Here is a 14105-nt window from a genome sequence, read left to right on the forward strand (position 1 = left end):
TCATGACCTGCCCTGATCAAATCAGGAGAGTTGGCTTTGGAATCTGACTTCTGCAGATGCCTCCTCCATCCCTACACATGGTCACGTCTCAACTGGGGGAGTCCTCATCAGAGGAGGACCAGGAGGAGCCACCAGGATAGTTCTGCTGGCTCGAGTGTGGTGCTGTTAACACCAAGATCGCAGGTTTGATCCCCGTAAGGGATAGCTGCATATTCCTGCATCGCAGGGGCTTGGACCAGATGATCCACAGGGTCCCTTCCAAATCTATGATTCTATCACCCGGCCTTACGCCAAGGCTTGGGTCAGGCTCCATCTGGGGTCAAGGAGTTGGAGTTCTGCAATGAGACTGAGGTGGGGTGGTCTGCTGCCAGGGTGGCTCCAGCCTCTGTCATCAAGGCTGAACAGGTCCCAAGCCTGTGGGGAAAATAACACCTTAAACCTGACCTATCCACAGAGGTGCCTGACTATGGACAAGGATTCTTCAGGAGTAAAGGTCTTCTTCTATGGCGATCACTCGTAGCCGAGTAAGGTTGTCTTCCATGAACATGGTCATAACAGTGAGTCCGTGACTGTGGAGGCCAATTCTGGATCCACACACCCTTCCACAGGGGGGACATAAGTTTCCGGGTGGGAGTTGATCACGGTGAGGGTTTGCCAAGTGTGCCTCCCTCTTAGCACGTTTCTCCCTTTTGTCCTCAGTTTGAGCGTCTTCAAAGCCCATGACACCTTTGGTAAAGGCTATTCTCCAATTGGAGCACTCGCAGGCCAGTGTTTCCCAGTTGCCAGTGTTTATACTACATTTTTAAATATTTGCCTTGAGAGAGTCTTTAAACCTCTTTTGTTGACCACTAGCATTACGCTTTCCATTTTTAAGTTCAGAATAGAGTAGTTGCTTTGGAAGACAATAATCAGGCATCCGCACAACATGACCAGTCCAACAAAGTTGATGTTGAAGAATCATGGCTTTGACACTGGTGATCTTTGCTTCTTCCAGTACACTGGAATTAGTTTGCCTGTCTTCCCAAGTGATGTGTAATTCTTTTCTCAGACACCGTTGATGGAATCTTTCAAGGGGTTGGAGATGGCGTTTGTAAGTGGTCCATGTTTCACAAGCATACAGTAAGGTTGGTAGTGCAGTAGCTTTGTAAACAAGCATTTTGGTTTCCCTGCGAATGTCCCAGTCCTCAAACACTCTGCACTTCAATTGGGAGAAAGCTGCACTTGCAGAGCTTGACTGACTCCAGCTACAACAGCAGAGGCTGCTGAACAGATGCTTAGGTTGTGGGGTTGTTTGAGGGCATGGTTGCTGTTATTATTTTTGCACCTTTACATCTTCTTATGATTTATGTGCAGATGGTTTGATTTGGCTGTGGGCTTTTTGCTGTGTTTTATTTATTGTTCATGACTACATTTGTTTATGTTTGCAATTATGTAATTCATTTCATGTTGTAAGCCACTTTAAACCAGTGTTGCCCAACCTCGGGTCTTGAGCTGTTTTTGGACTACAACTCCCATCATTCCTAGCTAGCAAGACCAGTGGTCACAGATGGTGGGAATTGTAGTCCGAAAAAATGCTGGAGACCCAAGGTTGAAAAACACTGGTTTGAACTATGGAAAAGTGGTATACAAACAAAATGATGATGTTGATGATGCTCAGGGATGATGGGAATTGTAGTCCAGCAACATCTGAAGGACACCAGGTGGCCCACACTGGTGTAGTTCCACCTTTAGATCCCTAAACTAGAGGTGGGAGAGAGTTTTCTTTATGTTTGGCTTTCTTTTTAAAAGATGCTGCCACCTAGTGATCAGAATAGGAGAGGACACAATGTTGGCCAAGGTACTTAAAAAACTAAGGCGAGTCTAAGTTTGTTGTACTGATATTGTATTCTGGATTTTTTATTTATTTTTTACAGGATAGAATAATGTTAGATTTCTATTGCTATTTGAATACATCCTCACCTATCTGTTCAGCTCAAATGAAGAAATAGCAATGCATCCTTCGTGCTCTGCTGCCAGTTTACATCTTCAGCTCTCGCGCTCTCTCTCTCGCTTTCTGTTTACATGAGCACAAAAAATGACATTTTTGTATTTCCTTTTTAAAGCATGGGCTTTAGCAGGGGCATATTACTTTGGGGATTTCGCTGTTTTGCTCTCTGTCCGTGTCCGACGGAGGCTTCGGCCTATCAAACATCGTGGTTGATTTGTCGCTCGGATTCCCGGTAACCATGAGCCAATAATTCTTGTCTTCTTCAGCTCTGTGTGTATCCAGGTATGTGTGGCAGTCTACCTCAAATTCCTTTCCAAAGTATGTCCTTCAAAAGAAGAGAGTAGAAATTCAACAATAACGGCTAAGCATTCCGTAGCCTCAGCCTGAATGTCAGCTGACCCCGCACACATACAATTTTAAATTTCTCAGTTGATTGCAGTGTGGCTTGTTTGTATGTGTGTTGGGAATAGGTTATTGGGTAGGTTAGCCATATTGATTCATACGCAATGGAGGGGGTAGGTTGTTGTCCTGTTGTGCTGTGTATGTGATAAAGGGGGAGTCAGACATATATTTAAATGATTTATACTTAAAAAAGAAAAGAAAATACAATCCGCCACACACCTTGCATTTATTTGAAGTGGGGGCAGGAAGCTCACTTTGTGGTGTTGACTTATGTTTATAATAATAAATAATAATTTTTAAATTTATATCCCGCCCACTTTGCTGGGTTTCTCTAGCCAATCAAGTCAGCTTACCACATATATAAAAATACAAGAAAGCATCAAACATTAAGAAATAACAAAATATCCTATACGAGCAACAAACAAACCAATAAATCAACAGAAACTAATAGCAACTGCAACAATAGCAATAATAGTAATAGCAATAATAAACAGTTTATAGTTACAAATTAAAATAACCACCAACCCGAACTAAACATTTAATCAACATCAACCTGACAAAAAACAGAGGAACCAAAATTAGATCTTTTTAAAACATTTTAGCCAGTTGCCTTCTTACAGTCCTCAAATGTTGGCCTTGTTCTCCCATTACTTTTTTATATAAGGTTCGGCCAATATTCCTTCCCCAGTTACTCAAAGTATCCCCCCCCCAAAAAAAAGAAACAAGGGCCAATTTTCCTTCTTGGGGAAGTGGAGGCATTTATTTTGGTTTAGGGGGAGGAAGTGGTTGCTACTTATGAGGAAGTCCAGCCTTTGTAAGCATAGTCTCACACTACTTCCCACTGTCCCCAAAATTCCCCGGGAAATTTTTATTGGGCAGTTTTGGCCAATGTACACTTTCTTTTTGCAAGCAGCTCCCCCCGACATCTGCCTTCTTGTAAGCATTGTTTGGTTGGAGAGTGGCATCGCAAAATTCAGATAAGTGTGAATTTTGAAAGGTGGCTGTGTCTTGGTTCACATGTTGTTTTACAAAGTGCAGATTTGATGGATCGCCTTTAAATGTTGAACTGAAATGAATTTATCCCCTGTCCCTGGTACCCAGGATTGTTTGGGTAAGCAGGGGGTTCAAAACTGGTGTAAAGCCAATGCATATTTGGAGTGTAGTGTAGATGTGCCCTTTCTACAAAAGTTGCTCACCTTATCCAGAAGATCCGAGGAACTGCCAAGGCCTGATTTGTATGACTGTGAACAATGAGGATCTTTGTATTTGCCTAGAAATGGGGGCGGGGAGAGAGAGAGAAAGAGAAATACTTGAAGGAAAGAAGGGCTTAAATTCTGTTTACGCATGAATTTGATTAAATTTTCCTTGGGAATCAAAAGCAAAGCAGAGAGAGGTGTGGCAAGGAAGAATTATTGTTCAAACGGTGCAGAAAAGGCGGAAGGTGAAGAAAAGCTGCCCACACCATCAACTTAAAGCATTTCTTCCCCCAAAGAATGCTGGGAGCACAGACGCCAGGTTCTCACCAATTTTGGGGGGTGCTCAGCACACATGAGTGATGTCACACACATAATATGCATATGTGATGTCACACAGTTGGAGGAAGATGTGAGGCCCACTGTAGCCACAAATAGGCTCAGCAAGGCCCTCTGCAGGCCATGGATACTGAGGGGACCCAGGCCCCTCCTTGAAAACTTTGGGGGCGCTCTCAGCCCCTTGGCCTCCTTAGATGGTGCCCCTGGCTGGGAATTATATTTTAACCACTTAGAGAGCTATTCCCAGCACCCTTTCACAGAGCAACAATTTCCACCGTTCTTAACAAGCTACAGTTTCAAGGATTCTTTTGGCGGGAAGCCATGTGCTTCAGATGTATAGTAAGGATATGTCTGAAGATGGCTTGATGGGTAAAAGATGCAGAGCCATTCCCAGAATATGGGCTGGCGTAAAGGTAAAGGTACCCCTGACCGTTAAGTCCAGTCGCAGACGACTCTGGGGTTGTGCACTCATCTCGCTCTATAGACCAAGGGAGCTAGCGTTTGTCCACAGACAGCTTCCAGGTCATGTGGCCAGCATGACTAAGCCGCTTCTGGCGAACCAGAACAGCACATGGAAATGCTGTTTACCTTCCCGTCGGAGAGGTACCTATTTATCTACTTGCACTTTGACGTGCTTTTGGGCTGCTAGGTGGGCAGGAGCTGGGACCGAGCAATGGGAGCTCACCCCGTCGTGGGGATTTGAACCGCCGACCTTCTGATCGGTAAGCCCTAGGCTCTGTGGTTTAGACCACAGTGCCACCCGCGTCCCTATGGGCTGGCATAGCAGAGGCCAAAGAGGTAAGAGTCATGGGAGACAGCTAAAGGCTCCTAGAGCACAGGAGCTTGTGCAGAGCTAGTTTAGGAAAAGGAGGGAGAGGCGGTTGGAGAACATGAGAGAACAGTCTGAAAGGCAAGGTACGCTTAAGGGGCTCGGCGTCATTTCTTACAGGAACTGGGAACCCTTCATATTCCAAGCGTAACTGTGGGTCCAGATAGGTAGCTTGCCAAGAACACAAGTAGGTAAGTTCATCGGTCAAGAACACAGGCTGGAGGGAGGATTTCTTTGTCATGTTCCGAAAACTTCTGTGGTCACTCGCAATAAATAGCTGGAAATGGAAACATGTGGGAATGATTTGTCTGCGAATTAGATAAACATTGTTGTAGATTGACAGAGGCCAAAGAACAAGCAAAACAAATATTAGCGCGGTTACGAATCTGGGTCCAGTATTGCGCTGACATCATACTGTAATCACATGTTGCGTTCTTAAGTTTGCTGTATGGACTAGTCTGGCTTGAATGGTTGGGTGTGAAGGACTTTGCATTTGCAAAACTTCAGGAAATGAGGGACACTGAGCTGCAAATCCCAGGACTTGCCAAAAGCAGAAATACTACCTGAAGTTACATTGATCAAAGCCACACAGAAACCAAAGGCAACTTTGAGCATCCGGCTTGATGATGTCTCTTCATTGGGCACCTCTTAAGATATCATAGCCAAATTTTGTGAAATGGTCCCTGAGATCAAGGAGCAGGTTTTCATCTATGTTGGATAGAATTGGACGACGTTCAGAATTGGCCAGGTGTCAGGTGCATTTCCACCTGGCTATTGGCCACTTGCAGCCAAGTGAAGATGCCCAAGGTGACAGGATGGCACCTGACATCTCCACCATCTGGAGGTGCATTTCTGGGTATCCTTGGATCGTGACTGTTTTCACACACTAGCAACACAAAGAGGAAGCTTTTAACTAACGTTGGAAGGAGTCTTTACTCAACAGGACTTACTTCTGAATTTTCAATATTTGTTTACTATTTAGAAGATTTTGGGTCCACTTTCTGGCTACAAGAACTTCCACATATATGCAATTCACCACAATAAAATACAAAAGAACAGAGTTAGGGACCAGAGCATCACGGAAGCAAATTGGCCATCTGGAAGGACATTACTGAATAATGCAGCACAATAGTGGTGTGTGGGAAATCAGCTTTGAGTGGAGAAAAGGAATGTATCATCAGGGCTTACAAAATAAATAAACCCATGTCAAACATTGTTCAGGTAAGGGGTCCAAGCTTAGTGAGATCCTGCATGGGAGACTGGTTCAGGGTCCCAAATATGTTGGTGTGAGCTCTTCAAAGGAGAAGCAGGTTAAAATTATGAAGTAGGCGATCATCATAATCATAAACTGTACACTGGTGCCTCGCAAGACGAAAAGAATCCGTTCTGTGATTCTCTTCGTCTAGCGGTTTTTTCGTCTTGCAAAGCAAGCCCATTGAAGGATTAGCGGATTAGCGCTATTAGCGGCTTTTAGCGGCTTTTAGCGGCTTTTAGCGGCTTATTGGCTTATCGGATCAGCTGATAAGTGGCTTAGCGGCTTAGAAAAAGGGGGGGAGGGAAAAAACCCCGCAGGAACTCGCAAGACATTTTCGTCTTGCGAAGCAAGCCCATAGGAGATTCGTTTTGCGAAGCACCTCCAAAACGGAAAACTCTTTCGTCTAGCGAGTTTTTCGTCTTGCGAGGCATTCGTCTTGCGGGGCACCACTGTAGTAGGTATCGCAGAGCTTTCCAAACTGTGTGTCGCAACTTGTTGGTGTGTCAGCTGTAGCGTGTACGTGCGTTGCACGATATGTGTCCGTATCTCTTATAAGGGGTTAGTTTAACCTCTGGTTTACTAGTGAAACACATACACTATGTCGCAAAATGATGCATTTCTAAAAAGTGTCACCAATGTGAAAAGTTTGGAAAGCATGGTGAACAGTTAGCAAATAGCTGTTGCATCCTTAATCCTGTGTAGGTTTATGGTAACATAACATTATAGTCATTAACATTGTATTCTGTTTCATATATTCACTTACCATCTTCTCTGGAAACCCTCCAGATGCTCCAAGACCAAAATTCTGCCCGAATCTAAGTGGCTCTCCCATGCATTCACCTTCAATGCTTAAAAAAACAGACAAAGGTCATTATTTCAACAGAAGACATGTTACAGATCGTTTACGAGGGGTGTGCGGCAGATTCAAATTGATCCCAGTCCCAAGCCCAAAGCAAGGTTCTCCTGAAGGATTCTGGGTTTGTGCAAAGCAAGGCAGGATGTTTACAAGGTGCACACAACTGAAGTAGGCACCTTGGCAATATAGGGTTAAAAAAGGTAAAGGACCCCTGGACTGTTAAGTCCAGTCAAAGGCGACTATGGGGTTGTGGCGCTTATCTCACTTTCAGGCCAAGGGAGCCGGCATTTGTCCACAGACAGCTTTCTGGGTCATGTGGTCAGCAGGACTAAACCACTTCTGGTGCAGCGGGACACCGTGACAGAAGCCAAAGCGCATGGAAACGCCGTTTACCTTCCTGCCACAGGGGTATCTATTTATCTACTTGCACTGGCTTGCTTTCGAACTGCTAGGTTGGCAGGAGCTGAGACAGAGCAACGGGAGCTCACTCTGTCACAGGGATTTGAACCGCCAACCTTCTGATCGGCAAGCCCAAGGGGCTCAGTGGTTTAGACCACAGCGCCACCTTGGCAATATGGAGGCAAAGAAAAACATGAAGCAGACAACTTGCCTGCTAACAGCAGCACTAGTCTTGGCGTACTAAATAAGGAGGGAGAAAGAAGGAAAGAAAGAATGAATGAAAAAGAAAGAAAGAAAGATCCAATTCTAGGAAGTTACAAAATGATTCAACCAGTCTCCCACCTTAAAATCCGGAACGCATTCCGGCCAATTGGGGTCACACTGCTGATTGCGCTCATTTCACAGGGAGCTGTCAGTTCATTCTCTGAGAGTATGTCTGTTTCCTTGGGATTAACAGCCAGAGATAGATTCCCACTCATGGTAGGTTCCTTGTCAGGTGAATTGTTGTTATCTGGGCTCACCAGCATAACCGTATCTCCAAAGTGAATAAATCCGTCTGTTGAAATAGAGAGCTGCTCCTTTTTAAAAAAAAGAATAGGAAGAAGGGGTGGGATCTCAGATGGTTATAGCATGATTTGGATGTTCACTTTGGTTGTCTCCAAAGATAATTTTTTATGATCAAGCCACACTTGTTTAGGGAAGTTTTTAATGTTTTATTATTAATATTCTGTTGGGAGCCGCCCAGAGTGGCTGGGGAAATGCTGCCGGATGGGTGGTGTATAAATAAATTATTATTATTATTATTATTATTATTATTATTATTATTATTATTTGCATTCTGCACTGGAAAATATGGGCTTCCCACGCATCCTTACAAACACAACCTTGAAGATGAAACTGCCCATCTGGCAAAAGCAGCCTCAAGTCAGGGAAGGGTCTGTTGGTCTGTGATATGGCACATCCTTCTCTTGCAGATTCCAAGTTCAGTCCCTGGCATTTTACAGGTAATCCTTAAAAAGGAGCCCCTGTCTGAAACCCCAAGGAGCTGCCCATTGGTATATACAGTGGTACCTCGGGTTAAGTACTTAATTCGTTCCGGAGGTCCGTTCTTCTTTTTTTTTTTTTAGCGTTTATTAATTTTCCAATAAAAACATCAAATTAACATATCAAATCCAATGAAAATAAAAAACTAAAATAAAAAAACTGCAATTGTCTTCCAAATTGTAATAATTTTTGTTTTAGCTAATGGGGCCTCCTGCTGCTGCCGCGCAGCTGGAGAACGATTTCTGTTCTCATCCTGAAGCAAAGTTCTTAACCCAAGGTACTATTTCTGGGTTAGCAGAGTCTGTAACCTGAAGCGTATGTAACCTGAAGCATATGTAACCCGAGGTACCACTGTACTAGCATTTCCAAACCTGGTGCCCTGTAGATGTTTGGAGCTGCAGCTCCCATCAGCCAGAGCCAGCATGGCTAAAGATCTGGTATGATGGCAGCTGCCATCCAAAAATCTGCTCCACTTCCCAGTGGGGAAGACTTGCGGTGGACCATGTGGCTACCCACTCCCCTCTGGGGGTGGGGGACGAAGTCCCGCGTCCCCCGGAGGTTCCCAGCCATGTCATTCACCTGCCAGCCAATCCGCTGGCTGGGGGGGCGTGGCCAGGCCCCATTTAAACTGAGGCACAAGCCGGAGAGCTTCCTCTTGGCTCACTTCCTCAATCACCATTGCGGGGCCTGGTAGGAATTTTTCCACTTGGCAAATTGGCATAGGCCTTGTGGTTTTCGCCTACCTCGTAGCAATCATCACAACTTTGTAAGGTTTGGCAGTTAGGCATTGGTTGATCTTACGATGGGAGAGGGGAGGTGTGGCCATCACCTGCCCCTCCAAACTTAAGGGTATTCCGTTAAAGGAATCCGGGGGTGTGGATCTTGTCCAAAGTCCGGGGCTGGGCTAGGGCCATGCCACAATCCTGTTGGGAACCCAGGGGGAGCGCAAGTTGGTTTGCAACGACGGGGCTCCCCCTATCGGTGGTTGACCCTTACTGGAATCCCTGCATGATGGGCAGAAGTCAGATATAGTAAAGGTAAAGGGCCCCCTGACCATTAGGTCCAGTTGTGGCCGACTCTGGGGTTGCGGCGCTCATCTCGCTTTATTGGCCGAGGGAGCCGGCATACAGCTTCCGGGTCATGTGGCCAGCATGACTAAGCTGCTTCTGGCAAACCAGAGCAGCGCACGGAAATGTTGTTTACCTTCCCGACGGAGTGGTACCTATTTATCTACATGCACTTTGACATGCTTTCGAACTGCTATCACTTAGCTAATGGGGCCTCCCGCTGCCACCGCATATCATATACCGTATTTTTTGCTCTATAAGATGCACCAGACCATAAGACGCACCTAGTTTTTGGAGGAGAAAAACAAGAAAAAAAATATTCTGAATCTCAGAAGCCAGAACAGCAAGAGGGATCGCTGTGCAGCAAAAGCAGCAATCCCTCTTGCTGTTCTGGCTTCTGGAATAGCTGCGCTGCCTTCATTCGCTCCATAAGACGCACACACATTTCCCCTTACTTTTTAGGAGGGAAAAAGTGAGTCTTATAGAGCAAAAAATATGGTGTGTGTGTGTATAAAATGTGTGTGTGTGTATAAATAATGTGTGTGTGTGTGTGTGTATTATAACATATAATAATACAGTGGTGCCCCGCAAGATGAATGCCTCGCAAGACGGAAAACTCGCTAGACGAAAGAGTTTTCCGTTTTGGAGGTGCTTCGCAAAACGAATTTCCTATGGGCTTGCTTCACAAGACGACAATGTCTTGCGTGTTCCTGCTGGTTTTTTTCCCTCCCCCCTTTTTCTAAGCCTCTAAGCCGCTTATCAGCTGATCCGATCAGCAGATAAGCCGCTAAAAGCCGCTAATAGCGCTAATCCGCTAATCCGTCAGTGGGCTTGCTTCGCAAGACAAAAAACCGCTAGACGAAGAGAATCACAGAACGGATTCTTTTTGTCTTGTGAGGCACCACTGTATGTGAACCAGTTATTCAAGATTAAGGAAAACAACAGCATAATATCTGTTCATAATAAGTTCATAATGTCACAAGTTCTCTGTACAGGCATAGGATAAAGGCACATATTATTGCCCTTTTGCTAAAGCTTAGCAAGTGCTGGTAGAAATGTAGAAATGCAATGGGTGATCACATACCTTCTTGTAAAGGTTCTCTTTCAGTTTTTTTGATTTTTGGATTAGAAGCTCCCCTCTTTCTCTTTTACATAAGAAGTCTTTCAGGAGTTCCTGTTTCGGGAAAGACATTTTTAAAATGTGAGCTTGGCATTTTAACGTGCATCCGTTGTCTCATCGCGACTCGGTCTGAATAGCGCAACCTCCAGCCACCGCAAACCATGGCAAATGCAAATAAAAAACAACATAATAATAAATAAAAGTCTGCTAAATTTCACCATTATGAGGTGTGCAAAACTAAGGCAGACTCCCGCAAATTGAGCCAGGGGCCACAAATAGAGTTCGAAAAACACAAAGCCGATTACAAAATCCAGAAAGGGGTGTAGAAAAGGAAGCAGAATCAGAAAAAAGCTGGGTCAGTTGGCATCAGCAAGAAGCACTTTTTCTTTAATATCCCAAATACAGGAAAAGAAATGTCCTTTGTTTTGGACAAAGCATTTACCAATTATTTGCCATAATTAAAGTTCATAAAATATAAAGAATAAAAGTACAAAACTATATCCATAGATTTAAGGGGATTTTCCTTAAAACATCCATAGTAATTGATATCAATAACTTCTGCTACAAAATTTATTGACAAAACACATTTCCTCATGTACAGTGCTTTTTTCTGGGGGGACGCATACCCCTAAACATTTTGTGAATCTATAAGTTTGGCCTCATTGAGGAGCAGTCTTTCAATATGAGTAGGAAAATGAGAGTACCCCTAAACATTATTTTTTTTAGGAAAAAAGCAGTAACCATGTATCATATATTAGAAATTAGACAATGCACATGTCAGAGCTGCTCCCAGATCCTAGCTCACAGAGGATCACGCTAGCCAGCGATCATTAAGTAAAAGTCTTTATTGAGTTACAGTTTCCAATCTCAAGCTGCTGCGTGCAACTCTACGTCTTATGCGTTAGATCGGCGAAGCTCCGTCTGAGTCTCCGCCCCTTGTACACCAACTTAATATCCTAGCCCTGCTCCACCTTTTCCGCCTGACTGTTCTCCTCTGGGTCCCTCTGCCCCCCGGGGTCTCTTCCTTCCGGGATTCTTCTGACGCCGACCCCCCAGACCCTCCTGTCTCCTTGCGCCGGGCTTTAGGACCTGGCTCTCTTTCCGGGCTGCCTACTGCGTCTCTTTCCTGTGCATTTGAACTTGGCGCGCGCGCCCAACCTTCCACTTTCCGTCTGACCGTTTCTTCGCTCCCAGATGGAGGTGTGGCCACTCCTGACTCGTGCCCTCCCCCCTGTTGTGAGCCGCCAGCGCTTGATCCCTGGCGCCCTTCCTCTTCCCTGCTCTCTGGCGGTGACGCTGGTCCCGATTTCCAACTGCTCCCCTCTGAGTCCCCTCTGGCTCTATCTTCCTGGGGTGTCCCCCTAGGCTCCCCCCTTGCCCTGTCCACTGGTGCTCCTTTCTGTGAATCTTCTGATTCACTGGAAAGACTCGGAGATCTTGGGTCGTCGTCATCACTCATCTTTTCTTCTGCCTCCTCCCCCTCGCTCTCTGTTTCCTCCCTTGCCCTTGCCTCTGCTCCTGAACCCCTGACAGCACACTAAATTGAGAGTAATCTCACTGGACACAGTGGACTTTGTTTCCAAGTAAATGTAGAAAGGACTGAACAGTAAATGGAATAAAGACACAAAGTAAACGAAGTAAGTCAAGAGGGGAGGAAGAGCTTTTAATTACCTCTTCCAGACACACATCTTCATTCCAGTTGCCAATCAACACCCCAGGGCTGTATTGTCTGCCACTCATGCTAGTCCTTAGGTTGAACATTTTGGATTACTTTGAAGTAGGCCACTTTGCTAGCCTTAAAGTCGAGGAGGTAGGTGCCACAAAACACCCTGGGCAAAGCGGTACACACGCTGCTGTGAGAAAGATGATCTGTGTTTACAGGTTGCTATGGGAACCTTGTGTGTGCCCCTGGGATTGGCCCTGCTGGAGGAGAGCTGCTAGCCAATCAGAATAGGGAAGAATGGCTGAGAAAGGAGGTGGGGGCTCTTGCCATCCCTTTAGCCATGGGACAAAACTGGGACCATCCATAGATGGGACGTATATTTTATAAGCAAGAGAATGGAATTAATTGTGCTGTTTTGGACTGTGATTTGTGTACACACAAAAAAAACTGTAAACAATAAATAAAGATCCAGTTGATTTTATATACTCTTGTTTCCTTGTTTTACTGTAAATCGTGTTATACTGTGAACCACCATGTACAAAGGGTACAAATAAATAAACTAGATTCAAATAATTTAGATTCAGATAGATAGACACACAGAGAGTACACCTTCCCTGTAGTGTTTTAGATGCTTCCTGAAAACTTTTCTGTTTCAGCCAGCCTATCCAGACACATGGTTTAGTTACATTTGTATCAAACGCTTTTACTGATTTTGTCCTGTTTTTTAGTGATGGATCTATGTATATTTGTTTTTGATTGATTTGTCGATTTAAGTCATTTTTAAAATATATGACTGGCCTTTTTTTCTTTTTGGAAGTGGGATTTGCACACACCTAAACGAAAATCCGCATTACGGTTTGCAGGGTGTAGTTTTAAGTACATGCTTTGAAAATTACTTAGCAGAGCATGGCCTGAATCGCCAATAAAAATGTCTCGTCCTCTTTGTTTGCTTACATACTATAACCTACTAGAATTTCCTAATTAGCTGAACGTGAAATATGAATCCCTGTCAGTCACATGCTGGAAGTCATACACTGAGGGCTCATCCACAATGACCATTCCCCACATCAAATGGGGGGTGCCTTTTGCATGGTCGGGCGCAGCCCCCCGGATCCCAGTGCGGCTCCTGATAGTTCAGGCTGCCTTCACCCTCCCCAGGCTGGATACCTGGAAGTCTCCACCTACCTCAGCCAATCGACCAATCCCACCTGGGGGAGGGATTGCCAGGGGATCGGCCAGGTAAGGGGAGGGACCGTCCTGCCCACACAACAGAAGGTGAATCCTACCTGTGAAGCGCCAGTTGACTCCAGAGCTTCTCCCACCCTGCCCTCCCTCAGTTAAGTCTTCTTTTGCAGGTTAATCTCTTCTCCACAGGTACGCAGGTGCTGCTACATCAGGGTCGCTGCTGAAGGGCCGGAAAGGAATTTCCCTGCATTGGCAGGTTTTGCCTTTCCCGGAGCAAAACGTCACAACTTTGGCGGTTTCAGGCCTTGGGTGGAATCCTTTAGTCTATCTTCCCTAAATGGGGTGGTGGTGAAGCGGTGACCCATGCCCCCCTTGTGGTGGTGATCCCAGGGTTCCCCGTTAAAGGGGTCTTGAGGGGAGGCATTGTCCATACGGCGAGAGGTTGTCATTGCTCTCCCCTCCAACGGCAGCAAAATGGGGGGCAGGCTCTCTGCTTGAACATATGTTCTCCAGAGCCAGCCCAATCCCCACACATTCTGGAAAACCCTGAAGTCTCCCAGATCCCCGGCTGGGGACTGGGAAGGATAAACACCCAATGCCTGAGCCAAGGTCTCCCTACATCTGAAACTTAATAAAGTTGTGGCCAATTTTAATCCCATAGCGCATTGTCTTGGGTCTTTATTCCGCTCGGGGGTCGCCTGTTGTTGGGGGGACTCCGCCTGTCCACGCAATTACATTTTGCCCCATACTTTCTAGGCAGAGGTCC

The 14105-nt window shown here is 45.4% G+C and overlaps 1 protein-coding gene across 1 annotated transcript; it reads right to left on the bottom strand.

Moving 5' to 3' along the window:
* Nucleotides 1-1865: 1865 nt before the first annotated feature.
* Nucleotides 1866-12373, bottom strand: CFAP161 (cilia and flagella associated protein 161). Its single transcript, XM_082198799.1, has 7 exons — nucleotides 12163-12373; nucleotides 10456-10545; nucleotides 7603-7838; nucleotides 6769-6853; nucleotides 4869-5027; nucleotides 3586-3659; nucleotides 1866-2312 (listed from the first exon to the last, which is right to left on the bottom strand). Exons 1-7 carry the CDS (start codon nucleotides 12250-12252, stop codon nucleotides 2111-2113), a joined length of 936 nt encoding a protein of 311 aa, XP_082054925.1. The 5' UTR covers nucleotides 12253-12373; the 3' UTR covers nucleotides 1866-2110.
* Nucleotides 12374-14105: the final 1732 nt, after the last annotated feature.

The sequence above is a fragment of the Podarcis vaucheri genome, assembly GCF_965113315.1.
Source record: "Podarcis vaucheri genome assembly, chromosome: 14".
Taxonomy (NCBI): domain Eukaryota; kingdom Metazoa; phylum Chordata; class Lepidosauria; order Squamata; family Lacertidae; genus Podarcis; species Podarcis vaucheri.